The sequence below is a fragment of the Canis lupus genome, chromosome 35 (genome assembly GCF_048164855.1).
Source record: "Canis lupus baileyi chromosome 35, mCanLup2.hap1, whole genome shotgun sequence".
In the NCBI taxonomy this organism is placed as follows: domain Eukaryota; kingdom Metazoa; phylum Chordata; class Mammalia; order Carnivora; family Canidae; genus Canis; species Canis lupus.
The window spans coordinates 7,333,371-7,357,982 of NC_132872.1; the positions used below are offsets into that span (position 1 = coordinate 7,333,371).

Here is a 24,612-nt window from a genome sequence, read left to right on the forward strand (position 1 = left end):
GTTAATATACAGTGTGGTAACATACAGATATACAATAAAATGATTCAACAATTCTATGCATTACTCAATGCTCATCATGGTAAGTGTGCTCTTCGGTCCCCTTCATCTATGTCACCCATCCCCCTACCCAATTACCCTCTGGTAACCTTCTGTTTGTTCTCTATAGTTAAGAGTCTGTTTTTTGTTTCATGCCTTTTTTTTTTTCATTTGTTCACTTGCTTTGTTTCTTAAATTCCACAAGGTGTGAAATCATATGGTATTTGTCTTTCTCTGACTTATTTCACTTAGCATTATATATATATTTTAAAGATTTTATTTATTCATTCATGAGAGACACACAAAGAAGAGAGAGGCAGAGACACAGGCAGAGGGAGAAGCAGGCCCCATGCAGGGAGCTCGACGTGGGACTTGATCCCGGGTCTCCAGGATTACGCCCTGGGCCAAAGGCGGCGCTAAACCGCTGAGCCACCAGGGCTGCCCTCACTTAGCATTATTTTTTTTTTTAATTTTTTATTTATTTATGATAGTCACAGAGAGAGAGAGAGCGCGGCAGAGACACAGGCAGAGGGAGGAACAGGCTCCATGCACCGGGAGCCCGATGTGGGATTCGATCCCGGGTCTCCAGGATCGCGCCCTGGGCCAAAGGCAGGCGCCAAACCGCTGCGCCACCCAGGGATCCCTCACTTAGCATTATACTCTCTAGCTCCAACCATGTTGTCGCAAATGGCAAGACTGTTCTTTTTAATGGCTGAATAATATTTCATTTTGTATATATACTGCATCTTCTTTATCCATTCATCTATCAAGAGGCCCTTGAGCTGCTTCCATATCTTGGCTATTGTAAATAATGCTGCTGTAAAAATAGGGGTGCATGCATCCTTTCAAATTAGTGTTTTCATATTTTTTGGGTAAATACACAGTAGTGCGATTACTAGATCATTTTTTCAGATTTTATTTATTTCTTTGACACACAGAGAAAGAGCTCAAGCAGGGGGAGCAGCAGGTAGAGGGAGAGGGAGAAGCAGGCTCCCCACTGAGCAAGGAGCCAATATGGGGCTCAATCCCAGGACCCTGCAGTCATGACCTGATCTGAAGGCAGATGCTTAAGCAATTTAGCCATCCAGGCACCCCCTATATTTAACCTTTTGAAAAACTTCCGTACTGCTTTCCACAGTTGTTGTACCAGTTTGCATTCCTACCAACAGTGCCTGAGGGTTCCTTTTTCTCCACAACCTTACCAACACTTGTTTCTTGTGTTTTTTATTTTGTCCATTCTGACAGGTGCGAGGTGATACCTCATTCTACTTTTGATTTGTATTTTCCTGATGATGAGTGATGTTGAGCACTTTTCATGTTGAGTTTGTTGGAGTGTTTTGGGGTGTGGAGTGTGTAAGTTCTTTATAGATTTTGAATACTAAGATTTTGGGGTTTTTTGTGGCATTTTTCTAAGATTTTATTTATTTATTCATGAGAATACACAGAGAGGAGAAGGAGAGAGAGGCAGAGACAGGCAGAGGGAGAAGCAGGCTCCATGCAGGCAGCCTAAAGCAGGACTCGATCCCTGGTCTCCAGGAGCACGCCCTGGGCTGAAGGCATTGCTAAACCGCTGAGCCACCAGAGCTCAGTATTCAGGGCTGCCCTGAATACTAAGATTTTGAATACTTTATCAGATATATCATTTGCATATCCCATTCCATAGGTTGCCTTTTAGTTTTACTGATTATTTCCTTTGCTGTGCAGAGGCTTTTTTTCTTGATGACATCCCAATAATTCATTTTTGCTTTTGTTTCCCTTGCCTCTGGAGACATGTCAAGTAAGAAGTTGCTATGGCTGAGGTCAAAGAGGTTGCTGCCTATGTTCTTCCTTAGGATTTTGATGAATTCCTGTCTCACATTTAGGTATTTCATCCCTTTGAATTTATTTTTGTGAATGGTGTAAGAGAGGGGCTCAGTGGCATTCTGCTGCATGTAGCCGTCCAGTTTTTCCAACACCACGTGTTGAAGAGACTCTTTTCCTAATTGCATATTTTTGCCCTGAATGAGAGGGTTTGTTTTTTTTTTTAAACTCCTCAAGTTATTCCAATGCACAGGCAAGACTGAGGACCAGTTTTGGAAACTACTTTAAACACAGTAGAGGGAGTTTTGGTGCCCAGGTGGGGCACAGGGAGAGTGTGGGAAAGAGGAGAGGAGTTAAGAAACCTAAGGCCTAGATGTAAATTCTTTATAAGTTAGAAGTTAGTGTGCAGTTTCTGTTTTATGATTTTCCAGAGTGATGAAAGAGTTACCACTATGGACTTGAAAGAAGTTATATCTTGGAAAGATATCTTACTACCGAAAAAAAGGAAAAAGACTTGAAAGCTGACATTTATACTTCTGCATTACATTTAGTGATCAACTAGCCCTCAGTTTCATATAATCAACTTTATATAATTGCATCACAAATCTGAGGTATGCCCAAAGTTTATCCTTCTGTGAGTCAGCATAGTGCATAGTTAAGAGAACAGATGCTAGAGCCAGACTGTCTGGATTCAAATCCAGGTTCTACCAACTATTACTATGTGACCCTGAGCTAGTTAACTTCTCTGAGGCTCTGTTTTCTCAGCTGTAAAACATAGGTAATTCATAAGAAGTCCAAGACTCTAGAATTGAGACTGTGCTTTCATAGCTGAATAAGTTTGAGCAAGTGACATAACCTTCCTAGGCCTCACCTTCCTCATTTGAAAGAAGGAAATTATTTATTTCACAGGGATTTGGTGGGGACGAAATAAAACCATGCACTGAAGACACCCATGCTGATTTTGTCACATAGGGAAATATTAGCTCTTACTATTGTTATTGTTTATTGCTGCTATTGCAACTCAGTGAATACTTCTTTATCCCTGCCTCAGTGAGGCTATTGTGCCATTTACCTTAAATGGCACTGGAATGAATAAGCCAAGGTCCTTGTTGCTAAATAAACAACCATTTAGCTGATGATTCTAAGGCAATAAGTAACAGAAGCCCAAAGTGTAGAAAATTTGTAAGTACTTCTTTTCACCATCTTTTAGGTCTTAAAACAAGAAAATGATGTTAAAGCTCAATTTAAGATCTCAACAGTGCATATTAATAGCTCAATTAATGTGAAAATTAAGACAGACTCTACACTTTGATGTAAGTAGTTTGCATATGACTAGCTACAGAGCTTTTCCTGGAGGAATCTTGCCTAATCATGTGGGCCGTTGGGACTCTAATTAGCCTACTCTTGGTTTTTTAAATCTAAAATTATGGGGCGCCTGGCTGGGTCAGTTGGAAAAGCATTGCAACTCTTGATCTCTTGGGAGATGAAGTTCTGGAGCCCCACAGCCCTGCGTAAGGCTCCATGCTTAGTGGGGAATCTGCTTCTTTTTTTTTTTTTTTTTTTAAGATTTTATTTATTTATTCATGAAAGACACAAAGAGAAGCAGAGACATAGGCAGAGGGAGAAGCAGGCTTCCCGCAAGGAGCCGGATGTGGGACTTGATCCTGAGACCCCAGGATCATGCCTTAAATCAAAGGCAGACTCTCAACAGCTTGGCCACCCAGGTGCTCAGGGAATCTGCTTCCCTCCCTCTTCCTCTGCCTCTGCCCCTCCCCTTGTTCACATTCTCTCTCTAAAATAAATAAGTACATCTTTTTAAAAAACAAATAAATGTAATAAATAAATATAATATTATGTCAGAAGCTTTGACATAACTTACCACAGTGCTATTAGCAGCAATACTTTGTAAAAACCAAATGCATGCAATTCCATATATTCCCTGGAAGAGAAATTTAACAAATAGAGCAGTTTTGCTCATTCACGAGCATTTATTGCCTTTATTTTGGATCCTATGAATAAAATTAAAATCTGAAGGACAGGTATGTTGTATGATATGGCTTCTCTAATAAAAAGACATGGTATCAGTTAAAAGAGCACTCATCTGTAAAACCAAAAATCTAACATTAGTTTAACAACTAGGACTTTGTCTCATAAAAGAAATCTGAGGTTGGCAGGTCAGGACACAAAGTGATCCTGGATGCAAGTTCATCCTGGTTTTTTGCTCCACAATTTTTGGCAAATTGTTTTATCTTCATTTCATTGCTAGGCCTTATATCCACGTTCTTAGAATAAGAGAAGAAAGCAAAAGCAGGAAGGGACAGAAAGGGTTTCTTCTTGGGAAATGTCTTTTTATTCAGGAAAGGAAGCCCTCCCTCCCAGATTCTCCGGATGTCTTATGCTTAGAACTGGGTCCCATGTCCACCCTTAAACCAATCCCAGATTCATTCTTTGGGGCTGGGGTCATGCCTATCCTACCTGAGGTAAAGGGACTTCCACTAACCTCCTGAACAAGTCAGGGTTCTATCAGAAGGAAAGGAGGGGTAGTGGGTGCTGGTGGGCAAGCTGGTGCCTGCCAGGGATACCTTCCTGAGGGAATCCATCAAGATTGAGTTTGAATCTAACATCTTCACTCTTGCAACCTCAAGAGACAAATCTGTGAATACTTGCTTTAGAAAGGAAATGCTCCAAACATCTGCCTGATTTCTCCAAATACATCCTATTAAAATGGTTTTTTGAGTCATCTGTATGTATGAGGTAAAGAGGTTGGTGAGCAATTGTCTCTCAATCATTCCAAGTCTCATTTTTAATCACAAACAAGTGACATGAACAATCAGAACCATTGTTGTTAATCAAAACCTAGACTCCTAATCCTCAAATTAGCAGGGTTCTCTGAAGAATAGGACAATTTATTTCTCCTCCTCAAATATTTCCTATAGAATTAGGCTGAAACTAACAGATCTTTAAAGATTTTTCTGGCTCTAACATCTTATACCCCCATGAATGTACCAGAAAATCTAAAAATGCAAGGGGCAGTCCCTATTCTAGAAAGCGCCACTTCTTGGGGATCCCTGGGTGGCTCAGCGGTTTGGCGCCTGCCTTCGGTCCAGGGCGTGGTCCTGGAGTCCCGGGATCGAGTCCCACATCAGGCTTCTGCATGGAGCCTGTTTCTCCCTCTGCCTGTGTCTCTGCCTCACTCTCTCTCTCTGTGTCTCTCATGAATAAATAAATAAAATCTGTAAAAAAAAAAAAAAAAGAAAGCGCCACTTCTTAAACTCTCCAGACCTTCCAATTCTTTCTCACTACTGGACTCCGAACAGCATCAGTCTTTATCACATTGAAAGAATGATTAAAGATATGCTTTCTGGAGTCAGCCTGCCCAAATTTAAGTTCTAACTTAACATAGTCAGAACTTTGTTCTGCAAATTATTTAACCTCTCCAAATCTGTTTTGCATAATGAGGATTTTTAAGGTATGTTGTGTGGTGTGTAAAGCCTTTACTTCAGTTTACTGTCTAGAATATACAAGTAAAAGTTTAATTAAGTGCTGGCTGCTGAAATTGTTTTTCTCCAGTGTGTGTTCCTCTAAGAAGGAGCTATATGGTTTTCATACAAGCATCCTCAATGTTTAGTAATGTTTGGTCAATTCAGGAGACCTGACAGTCAGTGTCCTACTAGAATTCAGTAGGACACAGGCTCCTTCACCCCAGTGGTTCCAGGAAACCCAGTACCCCAGTACCTGCAGACCAATAGCAGCTCATTCCCCCGTGTAGCCTACATTGGTGTTTCCTCCCAAATACCATGACGGGACCAAATACTTCTGTACCACTCCTTCTGTAAAGCATGATTTTGGAGAAGAAGCTGTCTATCCAGCTTCTAATAGATGGCTTCAGGGTAATTGACCACCCTTATCTCCATCTACCCTCACTCAAGCCACTTCATATAAAAAATGATAACTCTTTGATTCTGTCTCCATCCTATATAAAGTATAAATAAACCTTCCCTAACAAACTTAGTGTTTTTAATGATGAAACATAATGTAAGTGGGAAAAAAATGTGCCTAACTGTGCAAATGTAGATTCAAGAGTCTACACTTTCTCCTCCTACCCACAACAATTTCATATTAGATTGCAACCCCCGAGTCCCTCCTATATTGATTTCTGGAACAGCCTCATTCCAGCCTTGATTTTCTGGAACACCAGTTGTCTCCTTCCCCTACCCCATCCCCAACTTTTTTAGAGCCAAATTATTAAATTTGGAAGGATTTAAATGCAATTGGTGATAGAAGTAAAGAATTGACTCAAAACTGATAAGGTGTGGTATGCCTGGATGGCTCAGGGGTTGGGCGTCTGTCTTTGGCTCAGGGTGTGATCCTGGGGTTCCAGGATTGAATCCCACATCAGGCTTCCTGTGAGGAGTCTGCTTCTCCCTCTGCCTATGTCTCTGTTTCTCTCTCTGTCTCTCATGAATAAATAAATAAAATCTTTTTTAAAAATTTAAAAAATAATAAATTAATTTTAAAAACCTGATAAGGTGATATGCGTGATTATGGAGGAAAAGATTTTGAATTCTTTTTTTTTTTTTTTTAGATTTTATTTATTTATTCATGACAGACACAGAGAGAGGCAGAGACACAGGCAGAGGGAGAAGCAGGCTCCATGCAGGGAGCCCGACGTGGGACTTGATCCCAGGTCTTCAGGATCACACCCCGGGCTGAAGGCGGCCCTAAACTGCTGGGCCACCAGCGCTGCCCAAGAATTTGAATTCTAATGGTAAGTTTGCTCCGGAAATCTTAGATGTTTCACTGGGGACATTCAGAAAGTGGATGTAAAACTTTCAGCTTGACTTTAATCTTTTAAATCCTGAAGCTTGGCTAATATATCAGTGCACACTGTACTTTCTTGGGCTGTTGAAGGGTGTCCAGGTAGATGACATGGCTTAGCACCCCTCCAGGTTACAGTATCAGCAGAACGGGTCTCTATCTCAACTAGGGAAATAGCAGTAAACAAGGCAGCTGGAGGGGAAACAAATAGAAGTATTAACAAGCATAGGTACAAATGGATCCTCTAACAGAAACACGATAAAATTCAATGCATTCACAGGGCACCTGGGTGGCTCAGTTAAATGTCTGCCTTCAACTTAGGCATGATCCCAGTGTACTAGAATCAATCCTCACATCAGGCTCCCTGCTCAGCGGAGAGCCTGCTTCTCCCTCTCCCTCTGCCACTCTCCCTGCTTGTGCTCTCTTTCTCTCATAAATAAATAAATAAATAAATAAATAAATAAATAAATAAATAAATAAAAAAAATCTTTAAAAAAAAATGTGTTCACAAAAAGGTAGAAAGTAGCAGCAGAAACTTTGAAAATTCGGAGTCTTTTAATATATTTATAGCATTATATAATTACTAATTTTAAAGTGCTGTCCATATTTTAAAATCATGCATATTTGATCAAGATAGTTTCTCCTACAGTCCTCTCATCTTTTCAAATATTCCATTAATGATCCTAAAGAATGGAGAAATAACCAATATTCTGTATCTTCCCCAAAGCTGTGAGAAGGCTGTGTCAAGCATCACCAAGAATAAGAAAAAAATAAAATGGAAAATAAATCAGGGAATGAACCCAATGGGATTTTGATTAGAGCATGAACATAAGCTTTTTCTCTGGGCAGGATCCATAATAAAGGGTAAAAAGATATAGTACTTAAATGAACCAGCCTGTTACAGAAGCAATATTGTCCCAGAGAGGGGAAGGGATGTCATACACGGTTAAGAGATTATTAAGAAGACTGGCTCCTCCTGCATGTGCAAAAAGGAGAACTAATAGAGATAATATATTTAGACTTTCATAAAGCTTTCAACAAGTTCACATCCAAATGAGTCATCCTGGGATCAGCAGGGACTGCTTTGTTCTGCATAAAGATCTGTCTCAAAACTGAAAATCATTTCTAGCCTAAAGTCTTACAACAGCCTGATTACTGGTCATCCTGTAGGCTTTGTTGCCCTGAGATCCTCCTCCAGGATCCAGAATGATCTTCCGGGGGACGCAAATCCCGTCAGGTTATTCCTGCTTAATACTTTCGGTGGCTCCCATTGCCATAAGGATGAAGTCTAAACTCCTTAATTGTGATAGGGGCCTTATGATCTGGTTCTGGTTCCTTGTCATTTTTGGATGTTCAGCATTTGAATCACTTTCTTATGTTTGGGAATTCCTTATCTGCATCACATTTTAGAGCTGAACATGCCACATGTTTGCTTTTTCAGCCTTCCCTGTAGCTAGAAGCCAGGTATAGCCAATCATATGCTCCTAAACTCAGGAGCAAATGATGGGAAGATATAGGGACCTTAAGGAACTCTTTCTGGTGGTTGTGATTGTAATAAGCTTGAGCTTTTGGGCCAACAGAGGCAGCAATACCATGTAGGCTCCTGTGCCCAGTGATCAGGACCAGCAGTATCAGTCAGACACATGGTAACATTAAGCACTCAGACGAGGTGGCAATTGGTATTCTCACCAGACCACTTCTGGGTGTGGTTTGGGGCATTGTTTGTGGTAATAAAAAATCTTCAGAAATTGATTAAACTCTTAAGAATACATTGTTCAATAATTCTGAATGTTAACAAAAATGTTTTGCAATCCACAAAACTAAAAGGCAACCTATGGAACAGGAGAAGATATTTGCAAATGACATACCCGATAGGCGGTTAGTACCCAAAGTACATAAGGAACTTTTACAACTCAACACCCAAAAAACAAATAATTGAGTTAAAAAATGGACAGACATGAACAGAAATTTTTCCAAAAACGTACAGATGGCCAACAGACACATGAAAAGATGCTCAACATTATTCATCATCAGGGAACTGCAAATCCAAACTACATTGAGATGTCATCTCACACCTGTCAGAATGGAGAAAATCAAAAACATAAGAAACAACAGGTGTTGCCAAGGATGTGAAGAAAAAGGAACTCTTGTACACTGCTGGTAGGAAGGCAAACTGGTGTAACCACTTGTGAAAAACAGAATGGAGTTTCCTTAAAAAGTTGAAAATAGAACTATTCTATATACTAAATACTTTGTAAGTAGTAACTCATGAAATGATGAATTTAATAACAATGTATCATTAGTAGACCTATTTTGAATTTAATAACAATATATCACTAGTAGATCTATTTTAAAGATAAGAAAACTGAGTCACAAAGAACTTAAATGCTTCCCAGGTTACTTCACCAGTAAGTGACAGAGCAGGGATACAAAGGCAAGGTGATGGTGGTGGGGGGGGTGTTAAAAGTTTCAACCCTTGGGATGCCTGGGTGGCTCATCGGCTGAGCATCTGCCTTTGGCTCAGGGAGTGATCCCAGAGTCCCAGGATCGAGTCCCACGCCAGGCTCCCTGCATGGAGCCTGCTTCTCCCTCTGCCTTTGTATCTGCCTCTCTCTGTGTCTCTCATGAATAAATAGTCTTAAAAAAAAAAAAGTTCCAACCCTCTAATCACACAGTTGGTTCTCTTAGCAACCAGTCCCAGCCTTAGGTGTGGCCCCAAACTTGCCTCATTAACATAACAAAAGAATCTCTATCTCATTACTTAGGAAATCCTGAGGATTTTAGTAGCTCTGTGCCAGAAACCAGTACAAAGACTAAATATATATTACTTGTTATAAATTACAATATCCTAGGATTTCACTTTAGTCTGAGGCTGTGATTACCTCCTGGTCATTTGGGGCTTCTTGGAAACAGTAGACAAAAAGAAAAACAAAAAGTTTTCATTTTGGCAGCACTAAATGACCTTCATTAACGAGGACTAGGGTTGCTACTACACAACAGGGCCCAAAGGGATATGTTGGGAAACCCAGAGGAGTCACTGGTGCTTCTGGTGCTTCCATGTCCGGTGATGTAAACGGGCAATTGCTGTGACTGAGGACCGATAATCCAAGAGTAACTGAGGTCCTGGCATTTGCAGATAAAGGTCCTGGTGAATCTGTTATAGCTTCAGACCAGTTTCAACAGTGGGGGACTGAACTTGTCCCGCTAACTCTCCACTGTAAATGACACGTTCCAAATTAATGTGTGCACAGATCCAAGCAGTACATGGAGTGGACGAGGAAACCGTCTACCTCGTCTCTTTTCTCTTGGCCAATCTTTTTACTCCAATTGCTGCAGCTCTGAGCTCCTGTAGGTGTGACCTGACATTATGCCACCTGAGCTGTACAGCACATCACTTCCTTTCTGCCCTAAGCTTCCTTCCCCCTCCATGTGAGAAGCCTGTAAGAACCCTCAACCATTCTGAGGCACACACCTACCTGGAAGTGAAAGGAAATTAACTGCAGGAGACAACTCTTGACCACCTGGAGGAAGAACTAGTGGGTAATAGTTTTTTCCTTGTCTGCGGGAAACGTTCTGTGTACATTCCACATGGCTCCTCAGGTCCCTAGTGGAATGGAGCCCACTACTCTGAGGCAACAGGCCAAACAGCACACTTGAAGGGCTGTCCCTCTAGCCCTGTTTCACTCGTACCAGCCTCCCATTTGTTCTTTCAGCGCACTCCCTCCTATAAACTACCTGCACACAAGCGGTTTCTCATGCTGTGTTAAAGCCACAGTACTAACAGAATCAGCCCTGAAGAGCAGGTTCTCCCTACGGCATCTTACTTCACCTTCATAGGTCAAATAGTCATCCTGGTGTTTCAAGACTGAACTGTGGAGCATGTAGCTTTGTTTTACTGAGCAATACGGTTACCTCATTTTCATCTTCATGACCTTATGAGGAAGTACGCATTACCATCTCCATGCCAGAGATGAGGCAACAGGAGGCCTCATATTCCAACTGTTAAGCTTGGGCTAGGATTCTGACCCCAACTTAACCTCCAAAGCCCATGTATTTCTGTTCAGCTTGGCCTCCTCTGTCTTCTCACCCCACAGTGGCATATATCTCACCATACCCAACATACCTTGCCTTTTCATGCTTCCATTTTGTCCTGTTAGCCCTGTGATCCTCAGAGCCTAGATCAATGCCATCTCCCTACAGAGAATTGCTGTTCCATCACTTCCTGAATCCCTAACCTATTTCTTACCACACTGTTGCTACTGTTCTCTTGCATTTTCCCACTGGGGCTGGAGCCAGACAAGAGTTTAGGTATTAAGTAGTACTAGCTATGGGCACTTAAGTAACAATCACTGAATAAACAGCTGTCAGAGTATGTACTCCTTAAGTACAGGGCCTACGCCTGTCTTACTGACTGCTGTATGGTGGGTACAGAGCACAGTGCCTGGCTCATAGTAGACATTCATTTGTTGAATGACTGAATGAATGAACATGGATCCGTTTCTTCATGAAGCTGACTCTTACATTGTATTATCCAGCAAATGTTTGTTGAATAAAGGTAATATTAAGAAAGAAAAAGTATTTAATGATTAATAGATTTATTTAAACAATAATACATAGAGTTATCATCATTGCCAGACTTAATATGAAATGTTCAATGTTCGATCCAATTTTCCTTCCTGGATAAGTTTTTCTTTCCTATCCTGTAGAGACAGAAACAAAAAAAGAAAAGCTTTGTTAGAAACAATACATTCTGACCTGTGTTCACTGCAACATTATTCACAATAGCCAAGATAAGCCAAGATACAGAAACAATCTAAGTGTTCACCAATGGATGAGTGAATTTGCCATTTCACAGGTACAAGCTTATAGATAGAGAACAGACTGGTAGCTGACAGAGCCAGGGGGTGGGTGGTGGGCAAAATGGGTGAAGTAGGCCAAAAGGTACTAACTTCTGATTATAAAAAATAAATAAGTCACGGGGATGCAATATACAGTATGGTGACTATAAGCTAGTAATACAATATGGAATATTTGAAAGTTGCTAAAAGAATTCATCTTAAATCCTCATTATAAGAAAAGAAGATGGTCTTTTTTAACTATGTATGGTGACCGTTTTTCTTTTTAAGATTTTATTTATTTATTCATGAGAGACAGACAGAGAGAGAGAGAGAAGCAGAGACACAGGCAGAGAGAGAAGCAGGCTCCATGGAGGGAGCCCGATGTGGAACTCGATCCTGGGACTCCAGGATCACGCCCTGGGCTGAAGGTGGCCCTAAACCGCTGAGCCACCTGAGCTAAGATTTACTGTGGTGACAATTTTGCAAAATATACAAACAAACAAAAAAGGTATGGGAAAACACAAAAATAAAAAACCAATGTATTCTGGCATAACCCACAGTATGAAAAACAGGACTAAAATACTCCAAACTGAATTCCAATCTCCCCGTTGGTCCAAAGCCTAGGGACTATGAGTAAGGAAGTAGCAATCTGAAGAAATAAAGGGATGATGAGACAACCATCCTATTAGAAAACATTTTACGCATATGTTGGAAGAATTCTATTACCCCACTAAAAAGCCTATGTCAAAAGCACATTTTTGACAAACATCTTCTGGTTAAGTGTGGCCTCCTTTTAGTTAAGCAGATAATTTATCAGAATCAAAATATATAAGCTCTAACAGGAGAGTAGATTGACCAGTTTAAGGCAGAGCTAGACAGTGGGCTCCAGTCTAGATGGCAACTCAAGGCCTGCTGGGGGTCTACTACCAGAGTGGCCTAGTGCCAAAGATAAGCTTGGCTTTCTCTGTGATCACATGGCCTCTGATGGCAGATTCCCACCACAGGCTGCTTTTGCCTTCCTGTTGTTAGGGTGTTTAACAGTAATCCACAAAACATGACCAACATAACTAGAATTCATACAAACAGGGAACATACTAAATGATTTATGCATTCTGCTAATACTTAACCCCCCTAAAAAAAGCTTTTTAAAATAAATGAACTAAGAAAACTAAATATAAAGGTTTGCAAAGATAATATTTAAAGGTAAATCAAAATAGTAAAGTTTAACTTCTGTATTAACCATTTTTAAGTTTTTTGAGAGAGAGTGCATGTGTGTGCACGCGGGAGAGGGGCAGAGAGAATCTTAAGCAGGCTCCATGCTCAGTACAGAGCCAGATGTGGGGTTCGATCTCACAACCCTGATTTCATGACCTGGGCTGAAATCAAGAGTACAATGCCTAACTGACTAAGCCACCCAGGTGCCCCTCTATATTAACTTTTTAAATTCTAGAGCAGCTATTAAATTAAATTTGAAAGACTCAGAGACTATCATCATTTTTAGCAAAGTATACTTCAATAGGAGTTAAACAATAAAATCAAACATGTAATTGAAACTTTAACTCCTGCTAGAAAGGAACAAATAAAAAAGAGAGGAAAACTGAAGGAAGAGTAAAGGACCGAGATGGAAGGAGCACTAGTGGCAAATGCCAAGAGAAAGAGCTGCAGCCAGCACAAAGGGAACCTATCACATAGAAACTAAACATCAGGTCCAAATACTTACTCTGTCAGTTTTGAAAACATAAAACCAGAAGAAGAGGGGCCCAATTCCAAACAGAGCTCCTAAAAGCGAAGTCTTGGGAGTGGGCCTAAAATTGGGATAGATGTTTGATCTTGCATAGGTCCAACGAATCAAGGCAGGGTCCTCCTAAAATTCAAAAAAACAAAGTTACAAGATGTTAAGCAAGGTCTGAAACTCCATACTGAAACAATCTCAACAAAACTTTTATGGGGGAGCACAGGAGATGCCTTTTGTGTTCCATCATCGTTAAGAGTGTACCCTGAATATTCCTAAATAGCTTCAGGGAAGATCTTTCATTTCTAGTATTGTTGAATACTCTGATAATCCTGTTCAAATCCTTCAGAATTTAAAAGATTCTTATATCACCCCTCAGCTTTCTATTTACTTAAGAAACCTAATCTTTTTAAGCCGGCAGAGGCCATTTTTTTCTCTTTGATCATTTTTTTTTCTGGATTGTTTTGCAGCTTCATTGTCTTTGTTGAATTGTGATCAACTGAACCCTAGTATTCCTAACGAGGACAGGTTTCATATGCTCTATCATGCTTCGTTTCCAGGATCCTTTCTAATGCTATCCCGCACCCTGTTCTGTCTTTCCAGGCTTCAAATAAATTGCAGGACGGTGAAGGCTGAGGTAGGCTAACTCTGAACTTTAAGTTTTTAAAGCTGACTTGGGGGCAGCCCGGGTGGCTCAGCGGTTTAGTGCCACCTTCGGTCCAGGGGGTGATCCTGGAGACCCGGGATCAAGTCCCACATCAGGCTCCCTGTGTGGAGCCTGCTTCTCCCTTTGCCTGTGTCTCTGCCTCTCTCTCTGTCTCTCTCATGAGTAAATAAATAATTTAAAAAGAAAAAAAGAAATATAAAGCTGACTTGGCTGATATTTTACATGACATAAAATTATTACATTTCACACTTAAAATAATTTGTAGTGAGGACAAGGTTGTTATCAAAGAAAAATAATCAGACTGTCTTGGTTAAGAAAAAAAATTGTCCATTGTAATATATTTAAACTAGAACAATTATGTAAGACAGCAAATCTGCCCCAAACACATAATTAAATTTAATTAGCTAAATCCCCAAATGACTTTATAAAATTATTTACTCCAATTAACGGATAGGCAGATTAAAAATAAGCAAATGAAGTCAGCTTTAAAACTTTAATACCAAAGGAGAACATTCAAAGTCCTATACTCCACCAAGAAGTTATGATTGGTAGGATTAAAATAATTAAACTGGATCTTCCACAGATACATTTTAAACCAAAGTGTTTGCAGAAACGGTGAAGATACAAGATATAGACAGGTTCAAGGGGGTGTTTGAGTTTAATTCCTGAAACGATAAAAACATCTATTCTTGTATCCATCCCTTCTGCTATTAACGTATTTGAATGATGCTCCTACGACAGATTTCTCAATCTGCCAGTCATCTCTCTACATATTTCTCTCTCAGATCTGTCTTCCAGAAACAGACATTTCATTTCATAAAAATATCAACAGCCCCATGACCATAGTTCACTGAACCTGGTACTGTGATTAAGAGAGGCTCCAAGACACACTCCATGGGAGACAGTTCTTCTTTGACACCACTCCATGTCCGCAGGATTATCGGCAGCATCTGACACGAACGCTCCTTGGAACTGTTTCTTCTTTTGGTTTCCAGGGCACACACCTGTCTGGCTTTCCTCCTAACTCAACGGCCATTCCCTCTTGGTCTCTTTTGCACTCTTCTTCCTTATTTCATCAATCTCTCAATATTGGACCTTAGACCTTGCTGGTCTTTTCTGACTACATTATTCATTCTCTTGATGATCTCCTCTAGTCACACAGTTTTAAATATCCATCTATAGGCCAATGATTCCCAAAACTGTACCTTCCCAGACCTCTACCCTGAACTTCAGACATGATATTCAATTACCTGCTCAACACTGTCATGCTGTTTAACAGGCATGTCAAAGGTGACACATCTCAGACTGATTTCCCAATATTTTACTCCATCTCCATCCCTGCTCCTCTCACATTCTTTTCCATCTTGGTAAAAACCAACTTAATCACTTGTGTCAAAAAACTTTGAAGTCATCCCTGACCGTTCTCTCTCTTACACCTCACATCCAATCTGCTAGCAAATCTGATTGGCTTGACTTTCAATACATACTCAGAACTCACCACTTCCTACCAACTTCCACCGCCAAAACCCTGATGGATTGCCTCAAAAGCCTCCTAAACAGTCTCCTTGCTCTTGCTCGTCCATAATGTATTTTCAACCAATGAACCAGAGGTGTTCAAATGTAAGGGCAGATTACCTACTCGGTAAACGACCTACAATGACCTACGAAGCTTGGTGTGATCTAGTTCCAGGACCTGTCTGACCTCATCTCTTCCCACTTGGCTCTCACCTTTCTCCACTTTACTCACAATCGTCTCTTCAGTTATTTCTGGAACCGGGCACACTTCTAAGGACCCCTACACCTGCTGTGCCCTGTACCTCAGATGCTACTTTCCAGACAGCTGTGTGGCTAGCTCCGTCTCCTCACTTCCTTCATGTTGCCTTCCCTAGGGGTATCTACAATTTCAGCTGGTATCCCTTCTAACTACACAACACACATTCCTAATCCCTTCCTTGCTTTATTTTTATCACTTGCCACCGACATGCTAAACGATGTAGTTTGTTTTTTTTTTTAACCTGTTTATTACTTGTCTGCCCCACTGGAAAGAAATCTCTTCATAGACAGGAATCGACACGGTCACCTCAGCAACCAAAAAGGGGCCTGTCCCTATAACAGCAATTACTCATTCATGGAGTTGATCATTTGTAAAGATTATGCAAAGAATTTCTATATACCGGTTATTAAATGATTAAGTGCCAGGCACTCATTTAATTAACAGAACAACCAACGAGGCAAGTTATTACAGGCTTTTTTTTTTTTATTCACGAGAGACAGAGAGAGAGAGAGAGAGGCAGAGACACAGGCAGAGGGAGAAGCAGGCTCCACGCAGGGAGCCCGACGCGGGACTCGATCCCGGGTCTCCAGGATCGCACCCTGGGCCAAAGGCAGGCGCTAAACCGCTGAGCCACCCAGGGATCCCCTACTGGCTCTTTTATATGACAAAATTGAAACTATTTTAGGGCACAGAACCAGAAAAGAGAAAATCTGGGGTTTAGATTTCAGCTTTTTGGTACATCAAACCCTGTGTGAGTACGTAAATAACAAATGTCTCCCTCCGCACCTTCTTCTCAAGTAAACAAGGTTCTGACTGGAGGTGGTGCAGCCAACTAGTTAAGGAGATGTTTTGGGTTACGTAGTTCAGGGTTTAAACTCACTTGCTAAAGGGGTATTACTCTGTGACCTCCGTGTCCTTCCCCATGTTTGTCTTCTCACCTGTAAAATGGGGATCATAACAGGGCCTAATGCTTTGAATACTTGTGACGTTTGGATAATATTCAGAAAGGGTTTATTATTTTTTAAAGATTTTATTTATTTATTCATGAGAGACACAGAAAGAGAGAGAGAGGCAGAGACACAGGCAGAGGGAGAAGCAGGCTCCATGCAGGGAGCCCGACGTGAGAGTCGATCCCAGGTCTCCAGGGTCAGGCCCTGGGCCAAAGGCAGGTGCTAAACCTCTGAGCCACCTGGGAGGCCCTCAGAAAGGGTTTAGACAGTGTTGGCACGATGCAAATTTCCTTCCATTCTCACAACTTCCAAAAAAGTCCTACACACCACCAGTGCAACCGCTGGGGAAAGTTTTGTTTTTAAGATCACGGTCGACATGCTATTTACATAGCGCTTATGCAGAAAATTACCGAAAAGCCACTCACTAAGTAACAGCTGTCGGCCCAGTGGTTTTAAGCGCCTGCGATGTCCTACAAACTATCTCCTTCAACCTTACAATGATCCTGTAAAGAATGTAACTACTTTTCCCCTGTAAATAAGACCAGAAGACCAACGTAAACTAAGCTCGTCGAGCTTGCCCTTGTGTTCTTTCTGCCTTGGTGTCTGACTTTAAAGTTTCAACTAGCTGCGGAGTTTCTGTTGTTGTTGTTGTTTTTTAAACGTTTATTTATTCATCAGAGACAAAGAGAGAGAGAGGGAGGCAGAGACACAGGCAGAGGGAGAAGTAGGCTCCACGCAGGGAGCCCCAGGTGGGACTCGATCTTGTGACTCCAGGATCACGCCCCGAGCCAAAGGCAGATGCTCAACCGCTGAGCCACCCGGGAGGCCCTTTTTTTTTTTTTTTTTTTTTTGAGGTGGGGGGGAGGTGTCTTCAAAAGATATAAACTGAAAAAATTAAAAAATAAAGAAAAAAATCACTATGATTCCCATCAGGAGAGAGTAGCATTGCTATGACCTGTGAACTGAGAGGTGGAAAATTGCTCTCAAAAAAAAAATTAAAAAAAGGTCACACACAGGAAACATTTTCCTGAGCACTCACTACACAGCCCAGCTCCGTGTCGGCCAGCCCGGGGGCCCCATCTCACGGGATCCTAACAGCCGCGTTGGGGCAGGAAGGACCGTGTTGGCCCCATTTTTCCGGGCGGGAGCTGGGCCACTTCCGGAGCGATCTCGCCGGGGCTCGAACCCAGCGCGCCGCGGATCCCGGAGCGTCGTCTCCGTCTCCGAGCTCTCCGCCCAAGGTCGAAGGCCTCGTGGGAGGGCCCGCTCCCTCAGCCTGAAGAAAACCGAAACCTAAGCTACCCACCCCGGCCGCGCGGCGTCCCCCGGCCGGAGACTCCGGTCTTCCGCCCCCGCCCGGCCGGCGCGCCCCCCTCCCCCCACCCCGCGACTCACGATGAGCCCCCGGCGGCTGGGGTCGTTGTACTGAAGCAGGTACTCCCGTTTAAGTCGGGATCTTATGGCCAACCGCTCGGCTTGCGCCCTCCGGGCTTCCGGAGAGATGTCGTACTCGGCTGGGTCGAGGGTAGCGGGCAGGGTAGCCAGAGACGACGGCTGGTACTTGGGGGCCGACATCTTGGCAACCCGCGCACAACCGCGCCTGCGCGACTCCGAGGCCCGCCCCCTTCACGCCGACCTTCCGCCCGAGGAAGTGCGCTTGCGCAGTAGCCGAAGGGAGGCGAGAAGAGTTGAAGACCCAGAGCTCCGCCTCTGTCCTCCCCGCGGTCTCAAGGTCCTGGGCCTCGAGGGGCGGTCTGCGCATGCGCAGTGTGCTTCCCTTGCCCCTTCGGTTCCACCCCTGCGGCCGCTTAGCTACCCCCGATCTATTATTGCTGTTATTGCTGGTTGCTTCTTCCTAGCACCGTGGCTCATCTCTACGGACAAAACAGAGCTTATTTTGTGAGGTTGAGCTGTGGGAGAATGGCACGCACAGGATGTGGGGACTGGCTGTAGCTAGGATGCTGTTTTCAGTGTGGGTCACTGGGGTGGGGGGGGGAGTGTGACTTTGGACAAGTCATTTATTTTTTTTTTTCTTTTCTTTTTTCTTTCTTTCTTTTTTTTTGGACAAGTCATTTAACCCGCTCTGAGTTTCCTTCTGGATTCTTCCATCCTGGATAATGACCCCCATCCTATCCATCTAGCAAACCTGTTGTGAGGATTAAATAAGATAAGGAATGCATGCCAACGTGTTTGCAAAACACAGTGCCCTACCCAAGAAAAAGAACGCTTTTCTGTACGTTGCCACCTGAGATTGGTACAGCTTTAGGTAGAGGCGTGTTTTTCATGGGCACAAAATAATGTTTAATAGGAGATTGATGCCAAAAGAGAAATGATGCTTGCCTACTGTAGTAAGTCATTAACAAATGAAGTACTGGCTAGAGCTCATGAAGAAACTGTATCTTAGTTAAAATACTAAAACCTCTTACCTAAAATCCTTAGCACTCTTTAGGTGCTCAGAATAAAGATCTCCTTAGATGATGCCCTTATGCATGGGGGCATGGTATCTTAATGTGAAAGATGGTTTGGGGAGAAAAAAAAAGGGTACGGGAAAGAAAACCTTCATCCCTACTGTCCTTCTTCCCCCACTATCACCAAGGGAAAAAAGCAATTTCAAGTTGCATAGCAGGGTCTTTGGGTATCAATCAGAAACTCCTTAGGGGAAAACATGTAAACGATATTTCCATAACTCAGGCAAGGAAAACTGGACCCAAAGAGAGCTTCAGGTTGAATGAAATGTCTAGGGACATATAGGTATGTTGGGAAATGGTTGCCAGGCAGAGAAGGGACTAGAAAGTGTTGGCATCTTTCCTCATGCAGATGAGGAGCAGCAGTGCTGTCAGACTTATTCAACAATTTAATACAGTTTTTAAATATTTATTAAGCACCCACTGGGTGAAGCATACTGCACACTAGTCAATCTTAGTCAATCTTCTAAGCTCAGTGGGGAAAATGCAGAAGAAATGAAGGACGTGATGTTTGTCTTCAAGGAACTGACAGTACAGACAGTACGGAAAGAACAGACAGGATATGATAATATTTGCAAAGCAGTTTAATGTCCAAATGAATATAGAGCAAAATGGGCTCATGAGAATGGAGGCTGAGAAAATGTAGAAAAAAGAAGTTTGAAACAAATCACTTATACTCAACTTTAAAGGGATGATGCCACAAAACAAAATGAAAAGCAGGAGCAGGTTATAAATTCTAGTGACAATCTTGATAAAGTTTCAAAAGCCTTTTGGTCATAGATTAGACACTGATCAGGGAAGAAGGGCATGCAAAAGAATAAAAGAAAGAAGAAAAGAATACAATGACTACGCATGACAAAGTGTTAAAAGACTTTTTAAAGTTAAGAGAGGGAGAGAGAGAGAATGACAAAGAGAGAATAAATTTCATTATTTCCCTTTGGATTAGTTAAGGTATTTATTCCCACATTTGCTTATCATAAGGTTCCCTTAAGATGTTTGTCAAAAAGAGTCCTAAGTTCAGTTCTGCTCTTGAAGATTCCAAACTGATCTGGCAGGGGAACTCAAGAGTGTAATTTTTACAGTTTCCTGAGGGGATTCTTATACTATTGTGTGTTTGGGAGACATAGAGATGAGCACAAGAGGTCTTCTCTTCCCTCTTCCTTTTTCCAGGAAAGGTCCTCCCAGAGTGAATCTATTTGAGATGGGGATGTAGATTCCATAATGAAAGAAAAAGACTTGATTGGGGTTTTATCTTGAAATAATGCAATCAAAAATTATGAAAACTAATTTATTTTATATGTGCTAATTTTGATAGATTAAGTGTTAATTTCTGGGCACAGTTATTTTTATATAGCTTATTATCCTTCACTTTGCATTTGATTTTTGCAACAGGGTCACATTTGCAGAAATGTTGGAGGACTTTATCCAGTTTTCCCAAAATCCTCTCTTCATCCTTTGAAACTTAATTATTTCCTTTTGAAGCATTGATATCATCATCATTCTTATTGCTTTTCTTTTCTTCCTTTATTATCTGGTTCAACTTTGAGATCCTCCTTTATTAGTGACTTTGTGTGTGGATCCAGCAGTTTACCCACATCACTTTCACCAATTTTATGAAAGTCCATAAGATGTGCAATAGACATCTATTGTTTTTGAGGACTAGATATTTCCAAACAGATGACTAAGATTTTGATAGGAGTGGATGTAGTGGAAGATGGAAGAGTTAAGGTGGGGAACAATTTCACAAGTGGTCATTTCACCAAAGAACATTTCATGTTTTAAAGACTTTTGCTTCTCCTACTAGAATTTATCAGAATTTTTGGGGAGATGGATTACAGGGACTAAGTATATGTACCTGTATTTGGCTAGAAGAGGGAGGATGAAATGGTAAAGTAGTGGAGAGAAATGCAACTTTACAGGGGTCAAGTTATAAGAATGGGACAGGATTTCAGGGAACAGAAGACGAACAGGTGAATACAGAAACTGTAAGAAGCAGATAAATTCCTGCTTGCAGCAATATGAAGAGCATTCCTTCTCTTAGTTGGGTTGAATCATAAGTAAACTTGTGAATAAACCCAATACCCAGAGATTTTTTTAAATAATAAATTTATTAAAAAATAAATAAATAAATAATAAATTTATTTTTTATTGGTGTTCAATTTGCCAACATACAGAATAACACCCAGTGCTCATCCCGTCAAGTGTCCTCCTCAGTGCCCATCACCCACTCACCCCCATCCCCCACCCTCCACCCCTTCCACCACCCCTAGTTCGTTTCCCAGAGTTAGGAGTCTTTATGTTCTGTCTCCCTTTCTGATATTTCCCACACATTTCTTCTCTCTTCCCTTATATTCCCTTTCACTATTATTTATATTCCCCAAATTAATGAGAACATATAATGTTTGTCCTTCTCCGATTGACTTACTTCACTCAGCATAATACCCTCCAGTTCCATCCACGTTGAAGCAAATGGTGGGTATTTGTCATTTCTAATGGCTGAGTAATATTCCATTGTATACATAAACCACATCTTCTTTATCCATTCATCTTTCAATGGACACCGAGACTCCTTCCACAGTTTGGCTATTGTGGCCATTGCTGCTATAAACATCGGTGTGCAGGTGTCCCAGCGTTTCATTGCATCTGTATCTTTGGGGTAAATCCCCAAAAGTGCAATTGCTGGGTTGTAGGGCAGGTCTATTTTTAACTCTTTGAGGAACCTCCACACAGTGTTCCAGAGTGGCTGCACCAGTTCCCATTCCCACCAACAGTGTGGGGGGCTCCCTTTTCTCCGCATCCTCTCCAACATTTGTGGTTTCCTGCCTTGTTAATTTTCCCCATTGTCACTGGTGTGAGGTGGTATCTCATTGTGGTTTTGATTTGTATTTCCCTGATGGCAAGTGATGCAGAGCATTTTCTCATGTGCGTGTTGGCCACGTCTATGTCTTCCTCTGTGAGATTTCTGTTCATGTCTTTTGCCCATTTCATGATTGGATTGTTTGTTTCTTTGGTGTTGAGTTTAATAAGTTCTTTATAGATCTTGGAAACTAGCCCTTGATCTGATATGTCATTTGCAAATATCTTCTCCCATTCTGTAGGTTGTCTTTGAGTTTTGTTGACTGTATCCTTTGCTGTGCAAAAGCTTCTTATCTTGATGAAGTCCCAATAGTTCATTTTTGCTTTTGTTTCTTTTGCCTTCGTGGATGTATCTTGCAAGAAGTTACTGTGGCTGAGTTCAAAAAGGGTGTTGCCTGTGTTCTCCTCTAGGGTTTTGATGGAATCTTGTCTCCAGAGATTTAACTAATCAGTGATTAACAGCAACTGACACTTAGTGAACATTTTCCTTTATTATTGTTTTTAAAAATCTTGTCTTAACATTGAATATCAGCAAAGGATGTACCGTCAAACTAATGCAGGGTCCCCTCCTCACATGACCCTCTCCAGAACGCTGGGAAGAGCCCTCAGAATGTGTTCACGTGGCCATTCTGCTTTTGTAAAATTAGAAGAAGTAAGATATTTAAATTACAACTGCCTAATACTGCTGTGTCTCTCCTCTCTGACTTCCCTCCTATGACATTTTCCCTCCTGTTGGGTGGATCACAGTGGCCTGAGGTATTTGGGGGATCCAGCAAATGAAACTTTGAACTTAGTGGAATATATTTATTTGATTCACGAAAATTTCAAGTGGAATTAAATTATTACTAGTCGTCCAGATGCAGGAATGGCTTCCAGAGATACCATTAACACCCAATGTGCCATGAAGGTGGAGGACTAGAGTCTGTGTTGTGATAAAAACTTCTCCTTGTGAATCCTGGTGCTGGAAATACATGGGTAGAGAAGGAGAAATAAAGTCTAAAAAATACAGAATCAGAAGCCAATCTGTGGGGAATTCTTCTAGTCATCACTGGCATGTTTTTCTTAAAGAGGCAAGCCCCTCCCCCACCCCAAATTATATAAACTTCAAGTCCCATCAAACCCTGATCTTCCTGCTTATCAGTCTTGTTAAAGCTGCAGGGGAGAGACACCAAGTGCTACGTGCATTATTGCAAGGAGATCTAAGAACATGGGGTAGATAGTGAAGTCACCTCTCATTTGGTTATGTAGCCACCCTGCGGATTTGTCTTTCAAAATTGAAATGAACAGCAGTTCCAAGGGAGAGTAAGAACAATATTTTAGAGCTTCAGTGTCCTACCTAAAATCAAGTAAACCACTTTTTCTTTGTTTACCTAGCATTTACTCTTCCTCCAAAAGAGGATATTATTGAGTCAGTTTGACACTCTTCAATCTAGAGTGCCTCCAAGCACCACATGGGAGATTGGCTTTCACTGTGTCCAACTTATCTGCAGCTTTGTTGATTTGGGCACTGTCCAAGATTACAAGATTACAAGACTGTTTTTACCCAATAGATACACTAAGTCACAGAAATTTATCATATTTAGAGAGGACTCACATAGAAGTGATATGTCCAGCAGGCACATTAAGACTACACAGCCTGTTCATTACAAACATACATCACTTTCTGTCTGTTTCTACTATAACTTTATAATGGGTCTTCGTATTTCAAGGAGGCAAATCTTTCCATTTTATTATAGTTAGAAATTGTCTTAGCCACTTTTATTCTTCTTTTTCAGATGAATTTAGTATTAAGCTATTAAGTTCCATGAAAAAAAAATCCAGTAGGATTTTGATGGAACTGCACTAAATGTATAGGTTGATGTGAGAACAGACATTTTTATAGTATTGCATCTTCCCATCTGTTAGATCCTTTATGCCCTTTTATGATGTTCTGTAACTTTCTCCATAAGGAATTCTCGCCTCCTCTATTAGATTAATTCTGCTACATGATAAATTCCATTGCTGTTGTTTCATTTCTCATTACATTTCCTAAATGGTTATTGATGGTGTATAGTAATATTACTGATATTTGTATACTGATCTTGGAACCAATATCCTTGTTGAATCTTTTATTCTATTGGCTTTTCCATTCATTCCTTTGGATTGTTCTATGTAGTTGGTCAGACCTTAGGAAAATACCAATCTTGCCTTTTCTTCTCCAAATCTCATCTTGTTTTTTTCTCTCTCTTATTGCATTAGCTAGGACCTATAGTGCAATGTTTTATAATAGTAGAAATAGGGACACGTAGGTGGCTCAGCGGTTGAGTGTCTGCCTTCAGCTCAGGGCGTGATCCTGGAGTTCTGGGATTGAGTCCCACATCAGGCTTCCTGCATGGAGCCTGCTTCTCCCTCTGCCTATGTCTCTGCCTCTCTATCTCTCTGTGTCTCTCATGAATAAATAAATAAAATCTTTAAAAAAATAGTAGAAATAGAGAATCTCCTATCTTGTTCCTATCTTTAACAGGAAATCTGGTCTTACCATTGAATGTTTGCTGCAGAATTTGGTAGAAACCCTTTATCAGGTTAAGAAAATCCTCTTATGTTCCTTGCCAAAAGTTGTTTTTTAGTCATGAATGAGTGATAACTGATCAAATACCAATTCTACATTTTTGTTATATAGTCATATGGTTTTTCTGT

General features: G+C 41.2%; 1 protein-coding gene and 1 long non-coding RNA gene across 2 annotated transcripts; both read right to left on the bottom strand.

Moving 5' to 3' along the window:
- Positions 1-11,232: 11,232 nt before the first annotated feature.
- NDUFB4 (NADH:ubiquinone oxidoreductase subunit B4) lies at positions 11,233-18,316 on the bottom strand. Its single transcript, XM_072812418.1, has 3 exons — positions 18,011-18,316; positions 13,213-13,356; positions 11,233-11,354 (listed from the first exon to the last, which is right to left on the bottom strand). The coding sequence occupies exons 1-3, from the start codon at positions 18,188-18,190 to the stop codon at positions 11,292-11,294; spliced, it is 387 nt and encodes a 128-aa protein (XP_072668519.1). The 5' UTR covers positions 18,191-18,316; the 3' UTR covers positions 11,233-11,291.
- Positions 15,848-17,981, bottom strand: LOC140625126 (uncharacterized). The gene is made up of 2 exons (XR_012024508.1): positions 17,655-17,981; positions 15,848-16,603 (listed from the first exon to the last, which is right to left on the bottom strand). It is a non-coding gene; the product is annotated as an uncharacterized lncRNA (long non-coding RNA).
- Positions 18,317-24,612: the final 6,296 nt, after the last annotated feature.